Raw genomic sequence first — 21502 nt, 5'->3', positions numbered from 1 at the left:
AAACGACGGGGAGACAGAAGTGAAGTTCTAACATCTAGCCCATACAAAAATGAGCTTGAAGCAAAAAGATGCAAGTTGAATGTGAATCAAAAGTCGCAAACCACTAAGAAACTAAAAGGGAAACATCTCAGAAAAACATCAATGCATAGAACACCCCAACCAAAAGTTCCATGTGCAACAAACGAAGAGACTACTGACTGTATCATTTGCGGTGAAAATTTCAGTGAGGATTGGATACAATGTACCATATGTAAAGGATGGGCACATGAAAACTGTGCTGACCTTGAAGGGGATGCTGTATAAGTGTGATGTTTGTAAGAAAACCTAAATGTTATTTACAGGCGGTATTTTGTAAAAATCTGAAGGGGAAATGACTGTCCGATATAACCCTCCAGTTTACTGAAACTTCCAAATACCACTGTTTGTTCAAATGTAAAATACTAATATTTCTAAATGTTTTGGCCCATTTTCTTTATTAGGCATTATAAATAATTAAAGTACAATTCCAGAGACATATGTACATTTCATTTTTTGCAGTAAGTTATATTTTTATTAAAAGAAAACCTAAGGTGTCCGGTACTGCCCGACCTTCCCCTAATTGTTTATCATAACGTGTGATACTTTAGAACTTAATTATTCATGTTAATAAAAACTTAAAAATTTTGCTTTATTTCACATCTGTTTACACTGTTATATTGGTAATTTTAGACGTGACAACGTCTAATAAATCGATGAACGCCGGCTGCACGCACGAAAAAGTTTCCCGTTACGCACATTGTCCCGTTACGATGTGTCCCGTTACGCTCATTGTACGCTAGCGTCGCATCTATCTCTATTTCACTCGATTGGAACAACCATCGATTTGACATTTTCGAGGCACATTAAACTTGAAACACTCCCTTTCGTTTCCTACTTTTCCTATCATCGTCCTATCCTTAAAAGAATAACACAGATTGGAAGAGGTTAAATAGCTAACATGTATAAAAGTTATAGTTAAAATAATCTCTTCGTTAAAGTAATAAACATATTTTAATTAATGAGTGCAAATAAAATTATATTTATCAATTAAATTGTAGATTTCATTTCACTCCTTCTTTATATCCATACAAAACAGTGATAATTCAATAAAAATGATCCAATTTTATTCATAAAAGTATGCAATCATTTCATCGATGTTTTGTTAAGACGTCACGTTAAACTATCGTCCGTAAACCGACCTTACAGACAACCAATTTTTTTTAGCATATATTGTTGACAATAAATAAAAATATGTGGCAAAGAAAACTTAGTATGCCGAAGTCGTGGAAAGGTTCTAGTTTTGCCGCTAAGTACAACTTTCTCTAACGGCAGTGCTCAAATAAAGAACACATCCACTGAAAGGCCAGGTCTCTCTGAGGTGAAGCCAGTATAAGCGTGTTACCACCGTGAAGTGTATTTAGTTCCCGTGTTTATACTCATCGTGCGACACCACCGACGCACCTCGCCTTTCGGCTCGTCAAACGTCAGGTAATACTTTCTAAAATGGAGTATTTCCTTCGCATGATAGAAGTAACATATATAACTAACGGGAAACCTAAATAACAGTTTTCTACTGCCAAACACAAGCCAACAAAGAGTAATAAAATATCCATAGGATAACGCAACTGACAGGACATCGGCAAATATATATATATATATTCAGTCTACGAATTCATTGGCGGCACGTCTTCTAATTTTCGAAGTCATGCTTAAGTTTGAAATATTATAATGTTTACGTTTCCTAGGGAAAAAGAATAAAAGCATGTCACTAAGGTCGCAGTCCCTCTTTTATTTTATTTATTTTTGACGTGACAACGTCTAATAAATCTATGAACGCCGGCTGCATGAACGAAAAAGTGTCCCGTTACGCACATTGTCCCGTTTCGCTGTGTCCCGTTGCGCTCATTGCTCTTTGCTAACCGGAACCTCCTAGCATTGCGACCGAGTCCGTGGCGTAATTCTGTTTTCATGCATTTCAATGTAACATTTTCATTGCTCTTTGCTAACCCGTTCCTCCTAGCATTGCTGCAGAGTCCGTGGCGCAAATATATTATTTTTGACTGCATTTTGGTGTTGAGTAAGCCATTTTCCTTCACATCATCCTTGAAACACTCCCATTCGTTTCCTACTTTTCCTATCATTGTCCTATCCTTAACAGAATAACACAGATTGTAAGTAGTTAAATAGCAAACATGTATATAAGTTATAGTTAAAATAATCTCTTCGTTAAAGTAATAAACATATTTGAATCAATGAGTGCAAATAAAAGTAAATTTATCAATTAAATTGTAGATTTCATTTCACTCATTCTTTGTATCCATACAAAATAGTGATAATTCAATAAAAATGATTCAATTTTATTTATAAAAGTATGCAATCATTTCATGAATGTTTTGTTATGACGTCACGTTAAACTATCGTCCGTAAACCGACATTACAGACAAACAATTTTTCTTAATAATGTATTGAAACGTGTGAGTTTCCGAATAAGTTACAGACTTCACTAATTGATGAAATCACACTCACGTATGGACTTCATAAGCTATGGGTAAAAATGTGTAAACCGTTTCGTTCCTTGAGCTCGAGATCCCGAAGCAGCTTAATGAGGCGTCTTCCGCGGTTCTCTCGCTCCTGCGGAGGTCATAATTATCCCAGGACAATTTCGAGTCATTAAGGGACTTGAATTGCGCCAAGTCGCGCGCAGTACGCAGACCCTGCACTTAGTCGGGGGGACGGGAGCACCCACGCTGCAATCATGGCGAGCTGCGGCGCGGCAGACATTCCCGTAACGAGGACGGGTCAGGCCTCAGGGGCTGACGCGTTCACTAAACGACTTGCTTTGTTGCAACACAACGGGACATGCCGGGCTGACAGCCTGCCGGGCGCACATTAATTTATGGATAGAGACTGGAAAATTTCGCGCTTTCGATGACCTCTAGGATGGACTCCACAACCCTCCACATACTCGGGCAAATGCCACTTGCTCATTGGCTATTGACTCGTGACACTTGTCAACTGGGACGCTTGCGATTCGATACTTTTTTTGGTTGAAGGTTTTCCCGTTGGATAAAAGTCCTTCAGATAAACTGTAAGCCATCCACAGAAGCAATATAAATGTACAGTTGTTTGGATTCTAGCATATCGTGAGGTGAATCCGCGAATTTTTCCGGTCTCTACCAATAACCCATTCTTAAATCAGATTTAAGGACCTGGAGACTACACTGATATATTTGGCGTAGGGCTAAAATTCAAAGCCAAGTATTTTCTCTACCAATGTTTGCGTTTACATTGGCTGATTTATTTTAGGAAAAAAAAAATTTCCTGTTAGTTGCCACTGCGTGATTCGCTGGCTAGACATCGTTGGCTCACGGTCGTAGAGGGGCGTGTCCAGATAACTGCGGTCCAATCGTGAACGCAGAGAAAGAGTGTGTGCAGGTCTGCATTTTAACTGGCGACCAAATGAGTGGCCGAAATTTACGCATCTCTAATCATAAGTGACAGTAAAATATACAAGTGTTTGCAGTCCAACATGCTGCTAGGAAAAATAATACTTGAAATTTTTACTTCTATACATAAGCATTATCAGTGTGTGTAAAAAAATTCGCTAAGTCATTTTATTACAAAATAACACTCATACTACATATTTTTTTTGTTGTTTTAATTATTGAACTAAGAATATTTTTGGAACAACCACTGCGTCCAAAAATCCAACAATTACCAAACAGTAGTTGAGTGACCAAGTTCCAAATTATTTACACAAATGGAGAAAGTAAAGAGTACATTCAGAGAATTGTGAATTTGGTCTGGTTCCAGAACCCATGTCTCTATATATGACTCCGTGTTTACTTTATTTAATGCAAACATCGTAACAAGTTATTGTGTGGGTCTACACACACTTTCAGCGCGAATATACTGACATCCTCTAGCCGTCGAGCGCAGCACTCTCTGCCGGGCTCATGCTCTCTGCAGGGCTCATGCTCTCTGCAGGGCTCATGATATATGCACTGCTCATGCTCTCTCCCTACTCATGCTCTCTGCAGGGCTCATTCACTCTGCAGGGCTCATGATATATGCACTGCTCATGCTCTCTCCCTACTCATGCTCTCTGCAGGGCTCATGCACTCTGCAGGGCTCATGATATATGCACTGCTCATGCTCTCTCCCTACTCATGCTCTCTGCAGGGCTCATGCACTCTGCAGGGCTCATGATATATGCACTGCTCATGCTCTCTCCCTACTCATGCTCTCTGCAGGGCTCATGCACTCTGCAGGGCTCATGATATATGCACTGCTCATGCTCTCTCCCTACTCATGCTCTCTGCAGGGCTCATGCACTCTGCAGGGCTCATGATATATGCACTGCTCATGCTCTCTCCCTACTCATGCTCTCTGCAGGGCTCATGCACTCTGCAGGGCTCATGATATATGCACTGCTCATACTCTCTCCCTACTCATGCTCTCTGCAGGGCTCATGCACTCTGCAGGGCTCATGATATATGCACTGCTCATGCTCTCTCCCTACTCATGCTCTCTGCAGGGCTCATGCACTCTGCAGGGCTCATGCACTCTGCAGGGCTCATGATATATGCACTGCTCATGCTCTCTCCCTACTCATGCTCTCTGCAGGGCTCATGCTCTCTGCAGGGCTCATGCACTCTGCACTATCCATGCTATCTGCAGGGCTCATGCGTAGGGAGGAAGAATAGTAACATAAATGATTTTCTAACATTAGACATTCAAGCTGAGGGAAAAAATCTCAAACGTGTATTTTTAAACATAACTTGCTGAAAAATATATATTTTTATACCTGCATGGTAATGATTAGAAATGTCGGTAAAAAGCTTTCAGAGAGCTTAATGAATTAGTCCAAGCAGAAAGGCAATTATTTGACAATATACATTGTATTTTTTTTTGGAAAGATACTCCATTGGCCGCATCCCTATAGGACCATGCACCAATCAACTACCAGCGTGCGGCAGAGCGACCCAATCACGTCGAGTCCGCTGTAAGCTGCGAGCCAATAGGAAAACTAAAGAGGGTAGAAAACACACAGTAATGAGAATTTCGCCTGAAGCCAAGAGGATCCGTGAAATTAAATTTCTAACAAAATGCCTAAAGCACAATATTTTAACACGTAACTAGGTTGTCTAGCCGACAGGTTACCATCGGCAGACGTGATTAGCGATAAAGGAGGCTGGTAATAGACGACTGTGGCCTGAGCTGCAGCCTTTCACCCAGAGACCACGGACGAGCAGGGTCGGGCGCGCAGGCGGTGATAGGCTCGGCTAAAACACAGGCATTACGACGAACAGGATGTGAAAGGCGGCGGAGCGCCTCTCATCCCTTCTAAACTCACCGTTCAGACGAGCAAACATTGGCGCTGCGGCTCAAACACTGCTCCATATTTTGTGCGAGCAAACAGCAGCGCAATTTTCTGCTCCGCACCCTTCTAGCGCCCTAGCACCCCAGGGGCCATACACCCCAGAACCCTAGTGCCCTAGTGCCCCAGCGCCCCAGCGCCCCAGCGCCCTAGCGCCGTCGCTGTTTTCACTGTTCCCAAAACTTGCGATAAGTCTTGATGCGGGTGCCACTGCGCCGCGCTACTAGTCCACCCGCCTCACAGCGGCGTCGTGGGGGAGAGGGAGTCCAGGCGCTGGCCCTGTACCTCTATTCACTGGCGGCTGACTTCGAAGAAGGCATCGAGAAGCTTGTGTCACGATATGACAAATGCCTCGACCGTTTTGGCGATTATGTAGAACAATAAGTAAGACCCTGCTGTACTTTTGGTGACAAAATTATTATGTGTAAATTATTCTTTTTTTATAGCTCATCGAAGGTTGAAAAAAAAATCAGCCCTCGTATTTTAAAAGGCTATATGTAAATGGGCATTATAGTCGAGTTGAAGAGCTCCAAATAAATTTAATCGAAAGTTTCTTTTAGATTTATTTAAAGTAAAGTAATTACAACCCTACTGACCTCGAGCTGCCTACTGACCTCGAGGTAACAACTGTCCACGAGGAGGGAGCTGCCTTGCGCTAGACAGCCAGCTGCGAGTAGGTCGAGGATCTAGGCGCTTGTCAGCCACGCCCACTCTCTATACTAGCCAATCTGGTGACGAGTAGCGGCGCTTAAAGGACACGATAGTTAAGTGTGGGGATTTATGAATTGTCCTGCTTGTCAGGTTTCAATATGCTTTGTTGGACTCTGTAACGTGAATGAAGTTGTCAAGCCTTTTAAATGGTAAATTGAGAACGCAACTGTTGCATTACATAATGTGCGTGATCATGATCCCAAACGATTATGTCGTAGCTTTTTCTTAGTCTCATGGTTGGTGAAATAACAAGCGTATGTTCAGTGAAACCATCACAGTCACTCAGTCCTCACTGGCTCAGTCAAGTGCGGAAAAGCACCTTTCACCTATCATGGGGCGTGTATTGTCCGCGAAAATATTTCTAGACTAACTGTGTGTTAAAACACGGAAGCATCGCCCACGTCTTTTGATTGGTTGAGAACACACCTACTGTCGCCGCACGAATAACAGCTACTCAGTGCGGAAGCAAGCGAGTCCTGAATGGCCAATCCAAATAAGGCAGATGGCCGCCAATTATTGTCAGAAGAAATCACTGCCGCGGGCATACCACGATCAGACAGTGTTGCGCAAATCACCGGTCCCTGATTATAAACAACGATGAAACCAAATATGCAAAACATTAAAACAGTTCGTTGAGTTCTAACTACAGTCAGATTTCCCTGTGGACTTCAGGTGCTCTAATAATGGGTTGCACGTGATTCATTCTAACTGGCGCTGACAAAGCGACAGTTATGGATCATGTTACGAGACCAGGATCAGTGTATGTAATTATCTATACCTATGAAACAGTACCGTGACTGACTGTCTTAGTGACTGACACACAGACAATGCACAGCTTAAACCGGTTGACCTAGAAATATTCATGAGTTGCACTAAGGAGGGACTTTTTGAAATTCCATCCCTAAAGAGGGGTGGTAAAGTTTATATGAATAATAATTTTTATATATATATATATATATATGATTATGACACTCTATAAATATACTCTTCAAAAGAAATAAAATAATATGAGTTTAATTATTTGTTTTTAAATTATATGTAAGCTAAATGACACTCAATGACTCACTCATCACTGATTCTCTGAAAATATAACACTTGAAATTTGGCACTTATATTCCTTTCGTAACGTATACATCCGCTAAGAAAGAATTTGACTAAAATCAGCTTCCAAGAGGGATCGCGTGGGCGTTTAAGATCCAAATTCTCGTTTTTTCTCGTGTGTGTCCCACAGACTTGAAACTCAGCAGTGATGTTCCTTACATGTGTTACATAGGCTTCAACTGAGAACGTGATTTTCCGAAAATCAGACCTCAAGATTGGTTAGCCCGGGCAAGGCCGGGTACTTCAGCTAGTATGTAAATATAATATTTAAACAATTCTTGTATTCCACGTGTTAATTCAGCATTAGCTTATAATTTGTCATGTATTTGTAAAAACCAGCTGACATAAACAATGGTCAATGACAAACGTATTTTTTAGTGTTGAGAACTTCAAAAAACAGCCATTAAAAATAAATATCAAACTTATAATTGTAATTGGACGTACCACTAATAATTAACTACCATAATCTAAACTGCATTGAAAACGATGCGTACAAAGTGCAGTGAGAGTGTGTAAGCCGAATGTGTACGCCGTGACACACTGTTTTGACAGTTATATTTTTCAGATAAGCAGTTCAATTATCAGTCCATAATTTCTTCGCAGCGCATCTTGCGCGCGTAGTGTATCCTATCATTAGTCTGTTAGTGTGATTCGCTAGAGCCACAATTACTACACTTTTCCTTTCGCTGCAGGATAGATTCAATTGCTCCATGCATTATTAAGTATTTTAGTGTGATCACTAGTTGATACCAAGGCCAGTCGTTGTCAATCCTTAGGACTGGCCTGCGTTTGGTGGGTCAACACATCACTCCCCCCCCCCCCCTTTTTATTACTGGTTCAGGTTCGTTCATGGGGTGTCACGATAAGCTAGAGACTATAAAAATTCGCGCTTTCGATTACCTCTAGGATAGATTCCACAACCCTCTACATACTCAGGCAAATTGCCACTTGCTCATTGGCTATTGACTCGTGACACTTGTCAACTGTGACGCTTGCAATTTGATACTTTTTTGGTTGAAGGTTTCACATTGGCCAAAAGTCCTTCAGATGAACTGTAAGCCAATCACAGAAGCGATATAAATGTACAGTTGTTTGGATTCTAGCATATCGTGAAATAAATCCGCGATTTTTTCCGGTCTCTAATTATATTTGCTTACACCGAGCATGATGGCGCCGCGGTTATATGTTGCATTCATAATCAAAAGGACTCAGGTACGAACCCCGATGCATCCATTCTAATATAAATTTCTCATGGATCTCCTTAAACAAGGCAAAGGTAGACGGCCTCGTCGACGTGTGGGCTGCCCCAGGGGTCGAGAGGTCAGACCACTCGCACACCGCGGAGGCGATCAGGGTTCGATTTACCTGGGAACATTCGCATGTGGAAAACGCGGTGGACGTTTCTGTGAAATGGTGGATTATCCCGGAGTACTCCCTTCTCCCCCGCGCATGCAGTCCGTCATCGGCTCCATTTTCACACAACACCTCACACAGTCTCTAATGACGAGATGTCGACGAATATTGTTGAAGAGCCTGCCAACCTGAGAGCCAGTCGTGTGCTGGAAGAAGGCTTACGTGTTAAATATTACTGAAAAGAGTTAGCTTTTTTTTCAATGCAATACTTTCGAAGTAAATCCACACAGAACATTACCAGAAAAAAAAAGTAATTGCTATTAAAAAACATATGGGTAAAAGGTGTTTCAGCTAGGTGTTTTTCCATGTTGTAGAAATTTTAACACTGTAAAACCCACTCTCCGAGCAATGAAAAACTACAAGCCTCAATTCACTCGTTCGAAGACGCAAATCATAAGTAGGGACCGGAAAAAATTCGCGGGATCAATGACCTCCAGGATGAACCCCATAGTACTACGTACGCTCGGTCAAATGTCACCCACCCATTGGCTGCTGTCTTGTGAGACGTCCCAACGTAGCAGCCTGTGATTCGTATAAAGCTTTGGTTGGGTGTTTCTCATTGGCCCAAAGTCCTCCAGGTGAGTTGTGAGCCAATAGCAGAGGCAGCACTGAGGTATAACTATTTATATTTTAGTCTGTCGCGAAATGAATTCTCGAATTTTTCCGGTCTCTAATCATAAGTAGATGAAACAACCAAGGAAGCGCCAGTCAACAAGGGAGTGTAGCAGCACCGACCTTGTTGTAGTTGCCGGTGTGTCCGCCGCGGCTCGCCTTCCAGTGGTCGGTCTCCCGCCGAGCCCGCTCCAGCACCCCCGTCAGGCGGTCCAGTCGCGACCACTCGGCCACGTCGCGCTGCTGGAAGGGGCTGGACAGCGCCGGCACCGTCGCCATCCTGTCCGCTAGCTGCCTCGCCGCATCCCCCGCCGCGCGCTGCAACAGCCGGCGCATCCGTCCTGTCCTTCACCCACACACTGCCAGAGCTACCATCTTACAAGCAGCAACAATGTCATCTCCTTCACACACACACTGCCAGAGCTGCCGTCATCCAAGCAAAGACAACGTCCTCTCCTTCATCCAAAAACTGCCTGAGCTGCCGTCATCCACGCAGCCACAACGTCCTCTCGCTTCCAAAAACACCACAAGAGTTATCATCTTACAAGCAGCCACAATGTCCTCTCCTTCACCCAAACACTGCCAGAGCTACCATCTTACAAGCAGCAACAATGTCCTCTCCTTCCCCCAAACACTGCCAGAGCTGCCGTCATCCAAGCAAAGACAACGTCCTCTCCTTCACCCAAACACTGCCAGAGCTGCCGTCATCCACGCAGCAACAACGTCCTCTCGCTTCCAAAAACACCACAAGAGTTATCATCTTACAAGCAGCCACAATGTCCTCTCCTTCACCCAAACACTGCCAGAGCTACCATCTTACAAGCAGCAACAATGTCCTCTCCTTCCCCCAAACACTGCCAGAGCTGCCGTCGTCCAAGCAGCAACAACGTCCTCTCCTTCACCCAAACACTGCCAGAGCTGCCGTCATCCAAGCAGCAACAACGTCTTCTTCGCTTCCAAAAACACCACAAGAGCTACCATCTTACAAGCAACAACAATGTCCACTCCTTCCCCCAAACACTGCCAGAGCTGCCGTCATCCAAGCAGCAACAATGTCTTCTTCGCTTCCAAAAACACCACAAGAGCTACCATCTTACAAGCAGCAACAATGTCCTCTCCTTCCCCCCAAACACTGCCAGAACTGCCGTCCTCCAAGCAAAGACAATGTCCTCTCCTTCAACCAAACACTGCCAGAACTGCCGTCGTCCAAGCAGCAACAACGTCCTCTCCTTCACCCAAACACTGCCAGAGCTGCCGTCATCCAAGCAGCAACAACGTCTTCTTCGCTTCCAAAAACACCACAAGAGCTACCATCTTACAAGCAACAACAATGTCCACTCCTTCCCCCAAACACTGCCAGAGCTGCCGTCATCCAAGCAGCAACAATGTCTTCTTCGCTTCCAAAAACACCACAAGAGCTACCATCTTACAAGCAGCAACAATGTCCTCTCCTTCCCCCCAAACACTGCCAGAACTGCCGTCCTCCAAGCAAAGACAATGTCCTCTCCTTCAACCAAACACTGCCAGAACTGCCGTCGTCCAAGCAGCAACAACGTCCTCTCCTTCACCCAAATACTGCCAGAGCTTCCTTCCTCCAAGCAACAACGTCTTCTTCGCTTCCAAAAACGCCACAAGAGCTACCATCTTACAAGCAGCAACAATGTCCTCTCCTTCACCCAAACACTGCCAGAGCTGCCGTCATCCAAGCAGTAACAACGTCCCCTCGTGTCCCAAACACTATGAATGCTACCCTTATTACTTTATAACTGTTAGAAGTATCTCAAAAACCTCATCCCATGCACTAACAATGTCTTTTCTTGTCGTAGAAACTGTCAGCGGTGTCTCACAACCTCCAGCAAAGCCTCGACGTGTTTACTCTATACATAATGTTTTCAGTGCTAACAACTGTCAACAGCAATCACCCTTGCCCTAAACGTTTACATCTTTCACCAATAATTTAACAACCTCTACGTTTGTATTCAGTGGCTACAGTTGAGTTTTAAGGACTGAGGGTACCCGCATAGAGGGTGCCTTCAGGACTGAGGGGCTCCTGAACAGAGAGTGCCTGCAGGACTTTGGGGCTTCCGGACAGAGGGTGCCTTCAGGACTGCAGGGACTCCCGCACAGAGGGTGCCTTCAGGACTGCAGGGACTCCCGCACAGAGGGTGCCTTCAGGCCTGCAGGGACTCCCGCACAGAGGGTGCCTTCAGGCCTGCAGGGACTCCCGCACAGAGGGTGCCTTCAGGCCTGCAGGGACTCCCGCACAGAGGGTGCCTTCAGGACTGCAGGGACTCCCGCACAGAGGGTGCCTTCAGGACTGCAGGGACTCCCGCACAGAGGGTGCCTTCAGGCCTGCAGGGACTCCCGCACAGAGGGTGCCTTCAGGCCTGCAGGGACTCTCGCACAGAGGGTGCCTTCAGGACTGCAGGGACTCCCGCACAGAGGGTGCCTTCAGGCCTGCAGGGACTCCCGCACAGAGGGTGCCTTCAGGCCTGCAGGGACTCCCGCACAGAGGGTGCCTTCAGGACTGCAGGGACTCCCGCACAGAGGGTGCCTTCAGGCCTGCAGGGACTCCCGCACAGAGGGTGCCTTCAGGCCTGCAGGGACTCCCGCACAGAGGGTGACGGGCGACGCGGCGCCGACCACGTGCACCGAGGAAAGGTCTTCTCGCGATCGCGGATGACGTGGGTGCGATAGCCATCGCCGGCGCGGAGGACGTCTTGGGGACGGTGACTTCATCGGGGACCTCGTCCTTGCGGCTGTTGCAACCAGACCCGGCGGCAGGAGGGAGGGAGGGGGGATGAGAGGTCCGCGTCTCGCCGGGCGAAAGCTCGCGCACGATCGCAATCCGGGCGCTGAAGGCATCCGCGATGAAGGTCGGCACGATGCAGTCTCGTCGCAGCGGGCCGGAGGCTGCAGTCGTGCTTCGTGCTCGAGCGCACTGGCCACTGGGCAGGTTTCTGGTGTCGCCGGTCACGTCATGGCAGACTCGCACATGTCACACCGGTAGAGACCGCAAAAATTCGCGAATTCATTTCGCGATAGGCTAAAATACAAATAGTTATACCTCAGTGCTGCCTCTGCTATTGGCTCACAGCTCACCTGGATGACTCTGGGCCAATGAGAAACACCCAACCAAAGGTTTATCTAATCACAGGCTGCTACGTTGGGACGTCTCACAAGACAGCAGCCAATGGGTGGGTGACATTTGACCGAGCGTACGTAGAACTATGGAGTTCATCCTGGAGGTCATTGAACCCGCGAATTTTTCCGGTCCCTACACATCGGCCATGGCTTACACCGGTATAACTTTTCACATTGGAATTTACAAAGAACGCTGGTTGCAAATAACCCAGGGATCTTCGTAAATGTATCATAATCTTAGAAAAATTAACGGGTACAAAGTTCACTTACTGTGAATAATGAATCTAATGCATTCTCATATTATAGAATAAAAGCATTCGGTCAAAGGTTGACAAAAAAAAATTGGTTGTCAGTAAAGTCGGTTTACGGACGATAGTTTAACGTAACAACGTCATAACAAAACATTGATGAAATGATTGCATACTTTTATGAATAGAATTGAATCATTTTTATTGAATTATCACTATTTTGTATGTATACAAAGAAGGAGTGCAATGAAACGTACAATTTAATTGATATATTTACTTTTATTTGCACTCATTAATTCAAATAGGTATGTTTATTACTTTAACGAAGAGATTATTTTAACTATAACTTTTATACATGTTTGCTATTTAACATCTTCCAATTTGTGTTATTCTGTTAAGGATAGGACGATGATAGGAAAAGTAGGAAACGAACGGGAGTGTTTCAAGTTTAATGTGCCTCGAAAAAGTCAAATCGATGGTTGTTCCAATCGAGTGGAAGAGAGATACATGCGGCGCAAGCGAACAATGTGCGTAACGGGACGCATCGTAACGGGACAATGTGCGATACGGGACACTTTCTCGTGCGTGCAGCCGGCGTTCATCGATTTATTAGACGTTGTCACGTAAAAAAATATATAATTACACTCTCGAGCACACCGTCAGTTACGCTGCTCTGAATTTCCGAGAAGTCGACCTCAGGACAAGTATCGCACAAGGGCAGCGAAACTGTGGCCTTTGATGGACCCCCCTGCCCTTCCTGCTCGCCGGACGCCTAAATACAGCGACGCACTGAAACAGCTCGCGTATAAGGAGCCGCCAGTTCCCACGCGCGCCGCAGATGGCGGCGGTGTCGGGCCGTCCTTCCAACACGAGCTCGCGATTTTATCGATTCGCCGAAACGAGGTGTCGATAAAGTATCGTTTACGTACTCGTTCTTCACACCTGGGACACGTTTTGCCCACGCTCAGAGGTAGGAAATAGTTTTTTAAGTCGCTACAAAATGTTTTGTGTTGAGATGAAAGTGATTTCAGTTTGTGACCCACTCGTAAATATTTATTTTACTACATATCACTAAAAGAAGTGTGGGCTACCAGAACACAACAAGGCTGTCCTTGTCGAAACAGGACTCAAGGTGGACAAGTGGGAAGATTACTCATCCACTACAAAGGGCGGCGATACTTGTTCGATTCCCAAAACCACGAATATTCGAAACTAAGGAAAATGGCGGACGCATTCGCATACTTTAGAATTTCTTTCGGTAACTTCCTTCTCTCATACCTTGCAGTCCCTCGCTGCTTCAATGTGAAACTAACCTGGAGCCAAGAATACGCAAATTTCAAGCACTTTCGCGAAACAAAACCCTCTCAATAAATGCAGACCTCGGCGGCAGCCAATCAGAGGAGAGTGGTAGACAGCCTGGTGGAACCACAGTGTCTGTAGGTAGTCATCAACTGAAGTCATCAGAGGGTGGGCACCTCCAGGCGTTTATCGCTGATGCGTCGAGCTCACTGGAATAGGACCGGTTGTTCCCGCCCCCATCACTACTTCACTGTGGTCTGGACCTTGCGTTGTCCGCGGAGCTGTCATCTTAAGGGGGTGCCTCCCATTTCAGGTCATGATTTTACATCTACATTAATCACTGAACAAATTTTAGACTTTTCCATTTGTTTAACTTTCACGAAATGAAAAATATATACAGCGCATACTTTGCGAATAATTGGCTGTCAAAGTTAACATTTTTAACTTTTTGGGTTGTACAAATAAGGAGAATTTAATTTATTGCAGAACTGAAACTTTTTAGGTTTAACTGTAATGCCACTGGCTACTTCATGATATGGTTTATTTTCTATCACAAAAACTCACTTCATGTTTATTAGCTGTCAAAATCGTAACAAATTTGAGAATTTTTTAATGCCAGGTAAAATTAATTATTATTTTCTGAAAGAAATTCAAACCATTTCTTTCTTCGTGTCCGCGAAATCTCCTTCCTTAATCATCTGGCGATAAACGTCTGTACGGCTCTCAAAGCTGATCAATAAGAATATAAATGCTGCATCACAGAACATCCGTCACAGGTATGTAAATAAATACTTCTTGTCAAAACTATTTATTCCCATTAAAACGGTAGGAAGAAGTTACTTTATTTCGTTGGAAGCTATAATTTTTACGATAAATAAACTACTCAACATATCTTTTCATCAATTTTTTTTCTTTGAACTCTCACGGCTACTCCAAAGAATATCTAGGGTTTGCAGAAACGAAACTATTTTTCTTGCCCCAAACTCCAGCTAGATGGCCAAACTGGGGAGCGATAAGTAAAAATCATTTGGCAGTTAGTGCTAGGGGTGATCTGAAAGGTGGCAGACCCAACCAATACCAGATCTGCTCCAGCGAGGAATGGCCAATCCAATTTCAATTCCCGTCAGATTTATTATCAGACAAAGCTTCGAATAGTTTGAGTATAGTTTGAGCGGCGTATTTTGAGACGAACTGAACCGATGGAAAGTCACGAAAAACAGAGCTGTTCAGCTTCTAGCTTGGGAAGTATTCTGTGGCGAAGACCTACGCGCAACCAAAACTGTATTTGTTTATGTTCGCTGAAGACAGCGAGGTCACAGCAGACGGCAACACTCGCCGAGACTGTCAGGGGCGCGCAGGAAGGACTCGGCCATGACCTACGATCTGTGGCAAGGAACCAGCCTGTAGCCCTCCCGTAGCGCTCACACTCAGTGCTGTCTTCAGTACACCTGCGGTATGACTTGGTGTAAGCTTTTGGACATACGCCATTGCGTATGTCCAAAAGCTTATATCAAGTCATGCACTCCCATTGCACAAATCTTTCAAAGATAATATCAATACCCGGTATGTACCCGGTATGCATATTTCTCTGAGGAAGTTGGAAAAGAAAATAATTGATCTATCACAATGTTCCAATAACTTGACTTTCCTCTGTAAATGTCGCAGTAAGGGAGTCATTCCTAGGGGACTAACAGTCTATAGCTTAGCAATGGCGTATGTCCAAAAGCCTTCATCAAGTCATGCACTCCCATTGCACAAATCTTTCAAAGATAACACCTTCAGTATGTTTGTTCATTGTGTGCCTTCAGGAGCAGATATTTTAGTTGCTACTACACGTTCCTACTGTTTATTTGAATTTGGATTGTTCACTGGCCGTGAGTTTCTTTGGGATTGTACAAACAACTGTGAGATGATCGTAGGAGTCACCAAAAAAAATTCAAATTTTCAAACCTTATTTTCTTTCCTCGGAATATTTCGCTCCATGCAAGACGCAACTGTTGTGTGTCTAACAGAGACAATTTAGTGTGCTCGTTGAATGATGCTAAAATAGGAAGCTTTTCATCATGTGTAGGTGTTCGGGTCAAACATTTCCATGGTTGTGATGGGCGTGTTCAGAAGAATATATTCCAAAAAAGTTATAAAGTAATGTAAATGCATACAGAATGTGTTTTAAGTATAGTTTGATACCGAATAAACCCGCGTTGAAAACCTAAAAACCGCGATGCGAGACCCGGGTCTCCCAGATTGAGAGCTCAGTATCTTACCACTGCGCCATCTCGCTGTCTGTGTCGAATCACGCGCGCCGAAACTTCCCACAGACCGAGCAGCCAGCCAATGGACGGGTGATATCAGCCTGAGTGTATCCAGAACTGCAGAGTCCAGCCATAGAGTAGATAGAGGCAGTGAATGAAGGATAGCCTGTTGGCAGAGTATGCCGACTAATGGCAGATTGCCACGTGAAGGGTAAGGAAACATTTGGCAGCAACCATTGTAAACTGTCACTGGCTAGACTACGGGCTACCCTTGTACCAGTTAAAAAGTATCTCCGGGAAGAATACAGACCACTCTGGTACCAGTTATGAAGTATCTCCGAGAAGAATACGGACTACTGTCACCAGTTATAAATTATCACCGGGGAGTCTACCGACTACTCAGGTACCAGTTATAAAGTATCACTGGGGAGACCACGAACTATTCTGGTACCAGTTCTAAAGTATCACTGGGGAGACCACGGACTATTCTGGTATCAGTTATAAAGTATCACCGGGAAGAATACAGACCACTCTGGTACCAGTTATAAAGTATTACCGGGGATACTACAGACTACTCTGGTACTAGTTATTAAGTATCACCGGGGAGACTACGGACTACTCTAGTACCAGTTATAAAGTATCACCGGGGATACTACAGACAACTCTGGTACTAGTTATTAAGTATCAACGGGGAGACTACGGACTACTCTGGTACCAGTTATAAAGTATCACCGGGGAGACTACGGACTGCTCTGGTACCAGTTATAAAGTATCTCCGGGAATAATACAGACTATTCTGGTACCAGTTACAAAGAACGCTGCGAGTTACGTAAGTCCTGAGCGCATGTTAGTACTCGCGTGTACACGGTCCGACCAGCTCCGTGCGGCTCGCGGGACTGCACGCTAGCTGTGTCAACATGCTGGCGTGTCATTCTGCTGGCGTGTCGACATGCCTGTGTCGATGGCTCCATGTCGTCACTGAACTGTTTCCACACCTCTGAGGCGATTCGTCTAGGTATACAGTCTCACAGCCGCAATAAAAAGCGTGGAGATTGTCACGTCCAATTATTAATTGTAAATATTCCTTTCATGACATCTTTTTTTAATACTTAAATAAGGCGGTTAACCTTTTTAGTTGAATAACAAGAAAATAACTTAAATCAAAATCTCAGTTGCGAATTTAACGTGGCGACGTCAGAGAGGACATTTTAAAAAAAACCACCAATTATTAGAGACCGGAAGAAATCGCGGATTCATTTCACGATATGCTAGAATCCAAACAACTGTATATTTATATTGTTTCTGTGATTGGCTTACAGTTTATCTGAAGGACTTTTAGCCAATGGGAAACCTTCAACGAAAAAAGTATCGAATCGCAAGCGTCCCAGTTGACAAGTGTCACGAGTCAATAGCCAATGAGCAAGTGGCATTTGCCTGAGTATGTAGAGGGTTGTGGAGTCTATCCTAGAGGTCATAAAAAGCGCGAATTTTTCCAGTCTCTACGCAATTATGTCGCGGAGAACGTCACGCGGAACTATTTTAAGGCGATCGACGTCTAGTTCCACATCTCAAGCGACACCCGCGCACTTAGCGGCCGGCAGCAACTCCCCACCCACGCAAGCGGACAGATGGCGCCGACGGAAACACGACACACACGTCCCTGCTCGACCTTGACCCTGACATTTCTAAATCGACCCGCGACAGCAGGCCTGAGGGACTGTGTGTGGTCGAGGGAGGAGTGTTTCATGGACCCGGCACAATCGAAGCTTGATTGGGAAGGATTAAAACAGCGACGGGTTTCAAATGATACAGTCTCCGACATCAAGCCAGGCCACTCCAAGGTCGCTTCGTGGGCGGACGGATGGCTGAAGCAGACGTGTCACAGTGACTGACGATAAGCCGACCTTCGATTTTTTTTGAAGTCGTCCCTGTGTCCATGATTAGATTTTGGGCATGTTGCGCACGAAGGACATTCAAGAATGCCACTGCATTCGACCAGCGTACAACTCGGTGTGATACCACGCGTGCGGGAGCTCCTGTTACGTATTTAATAACAGATGGAGACTGGAAAAATTCGCGCTTTGGATGACCTCTAGGATAGACTGCACAACCCTCTACATACTCAGGCAAATGCCACTTGCTAATTGGCTATTGACTCGTGACACGTGTCAACTGGGACGCTTGCGATTCGATACTTTTTTGGTTGAAGGTTTCCCATTGCCTAAAAGTCCTTCAGATAAACTGTAAGCCAATCACAGAAGCAATATAAATGTACAGTTGTTTGGATTCTAGCATATCGTGAAATGAATCCGCGAATTTTTCCGGTCTCTAATAATAGTCAGTGATGATGATGAGACCTGGTGCTCATTCCTGAGGCTGTCACGGCAGGGTGATCCTGCGTTGGTTTGACAACGCCTTCCGCTGCACGGGGGTTAACATACGACACAACATACATTCCCGAACCTGGGAAAGGAATTTCCGCGAACTAATCACTGATCCAACATGTCGAACATGAGGCAGTGAAATTTCGCAAAAATGTTTACTTAAAGAGTAAAACACCGTAGGGCTTTCACGTCTAGATGCTCCTCTGGTTGAGGAAAAAAAATTTTTTTTCGGGACGTAGTTGTTTCCCGGAGACACAGACGTTCTGATTGGCCCGTCGAAGAGCCGTCTTCTACGCCGGTCAAGTCCAGTGACTTTAGGAACGCTGCATGCGAGAATAAGCTATACGCTAGACAAATCGCTGTCTCTACTGGCCATGCTTTCCGCTCTACTCAGTCTACAGCGCAGACATCCATCACACGCGCCTCGTTTTATTGAGCACTCGCTGACCACATCGCGAGCTACGTGAATACGATATAGGTCTACCATAGCATTACAGAGCATTCTTCTGTTGCTCGTCAAACTTACCACAAGCGCGTGCTAAACGATGTGTAGCCATGCGCATACCAAGAAAAACTGTAGCCATATATAGTTTTTAAAAACACAAGTGTGTAGTTATTACACCAGTAAAAGTCTTATTTTCTTCCAAACATAATTTTAAATGTTACATTTTTAAGCAAATAAACAATTGTAATGGAATTCTTTTTTTTAAATTTTTAAATATTTTCCCAAATAATTTTCATTACTATTATTAGAGACCTGCAAAATTCGCGGTTTCGATGGCCTTCAGGATAGACTGCACACACCCTTGTACACTCTGGCAAATAACGCATTTTATTGGCTGCCGATTTGTAAGTCGTCTCAGCTGGTTTGTCTGTGATTCGATCTTTCTTTGGTTGAGAATTTATAACTGGTTGAGATTCGTCCAGATGAACAGTAAGACAATAGCAAAATTATCTAAGAGGTATATATATATGTTTGAATTCTAGCCTATCACCGAATGAATCCGCTAATTTTGCAGGTCTCTCTCTAACTATTATGTATGATTCAAACGAACTAAGAGTAGGCCTGCCGTATCCCAGTAAAGTAGTGAAAACAAATCTTAACACTTATATTACAAACTAATTGTAGCAACTAACAGTGGCAATAATGAGCACCGGGAAACAAAGCCGAACGCGAGATCTGCGTGACTTCACCGTGCCACTTTCTCGGTGTAAGACTCGCCTCGAGCACACATCGCAGTAGACGGAACATGTCACTCTAGTCGACTGTAGCCGGAAGAAAAAAAATTGTTTAGGTAGCTATTAAATAAATATATTTTTTTATGATAAACACTTCATGACTGTTTCACTGGTGTTGCAAATTGGTTTATTTTGTTTTGGTTGGTCGTTGCATTAAATATGGCGTGCACGATCACAAAAACCGGGTTTTCTAAACCGGCTAAAAGAGAGCGCTCAGATCGGGCAGACGAGAGCGTTCTATACCCGGGAGGTCATTCATCTGTAAATAACTACGCCATGTGAAAAAATATATATATTAATTAAAAGAGTATGGCGAATCATCCACGATGATTCGCCGTGGCAAACGACTGTCAGAGACGCTACCGCGGAGGATTAATTTACCACTTAGGCAGTCATCTGTAGAGACTGGAAAAATTCGCGGACTCATTTCACGATATATTAGAATCCAAAAAACTGTACATTTATATAGCTTATGTGATTGGCTTACAGTTTATCTGAAGGACTTTTAGCCAATGGGAAACCTTCAACCAAAAAAGTATCGAATCGCAAGCGTCCCAGTTGACAAGTGTCACGACTCAATAGCCAATGAGCAAGTGGCACTTGCCTGAGTATGTAGAGGGTTGTGGAGTCTATCCTATAAGTCATCGAAAGCGCGAATTTTTCCAGTTTCTAAAAATAAGGCAATAAATAAATTAATGTTGACCATAATTTTTCAAGGTAATATTTATTTTCCCATTAATGCTCACATTTTAAAAATAAAACTAGACAAACAAGTAATATTCAAATGTAAAACATCGGCGCGGGGCCACAGGCAGCCATGAACACGAGGCCTCGACTGGCCTGCGCTGACGGCTGTGAGCTCCAGCCTGGCGCCAGACAACATCGAGGACTGCGCTGCTCCCAACTGATTGGCTTCAAGCCAGTGGCTTACACACGCCAACTCCCTCAGGTGAAAGTGAAAGAGAAGTTTGTCTGTAACTAGGGGCATGCATTTTTTTTCGCGAAAAATATATCTCGATTATAGCTATAGGGTAGACCGGGGGAAATCGGGTCACGGGGTAAACCGGGTCATCGTAACAAGATCTGCTATCTTGCGGCGAAAGAATGAACTGGAGTCTACGGAACCTACCGAAGAGTGCTGCTATCTGTCTATACAACCGTCCACTACAAGGCGAACATCGTCTGTGACAACATTCTGGTAGTTTGTGCGACATGAACCCGAACCTGTGCAGTCCTGAAGTGGAAGATTCTTAACAATGTAAGTTTTATTTTGTGTTACGTAAGCCTTTACGTTCGCATTTCGAAAAAGTATTGTAGTTTAAGTAATGGAGTACGAAAATATGTACCCAATTAACATTCTTCTGCATTACTGAAGCTCTACATGTTTGACAGAATTTATAATATTTTTCTTTTCTTAAAAGTGCGAAATGGGGTAATTCGGGTCGCTGCCGTTGGGGTAAAACGAGTCACTGCATACAGTGGGGAAATCGGGTCGCTTCATATTTGCTCTATATTGTGAAGCACTTTATTCTTCTTTCTCAGTTTTTAAGTTAAGACTTAATTTAAATAAGTGTAAAAATGAATTTAAGGCACATGACTTCAACTTAAGTTAAAATTTGTAAGTACTTATAATAATATTGAAGTTTAGGACATGTTAAAATAATGAAAATACTATACATGTAAATACCTATAGAATAACGA

General features: G+C 44.2%; 1 protein-coding gene across 5 annotated transcripts in view; it reads right to left on the bottom strand.

Moving 5' to 3' along the window:
* Window positions 1–21502, bottom strand: part of LOC134530123 (uncharacterized) — a 290742-nt gene that overhangs the window by 143528 nt on the left and 125712 nt on the right. For all 5 annotated transcript variants that reach the window (XM_063364731.1, XM_063364734.1, XM_063364732.1 and 2 more), the window contains exon 3: window positions 9359–9553. In XM_063364731.1, the coding sequence (XP_063220801.1) occupies window positions 9359–9514 (156 nt within the window). In that variant the 5' untranslated portion in view covers window positions 9515–9553. The remainder of the gene's footprint in view (window positions 1–9358; window positions 9554–21502) is intronic.

Source organism: Bacillus rossius, chromosome 3 (genome assembly GCF_032445375.1).
Source record: "Bacillus rossius redtenbacheri isolate Brsri chromosome 3, Brsri_v3, whole genome shotgun sequence".
Taxonomy (NCBI): domain Eukaryota; kingdom Metazoa; phylum Arthropoda; class Insecta; order Phasmatodea; family Bacillidae; genus Bacillus; species Bacillus rossius.
Note: the sequence above shows the minus strand (reverse complement) of the source record. Positions and strands in the feature narration are given on the sequence as shown.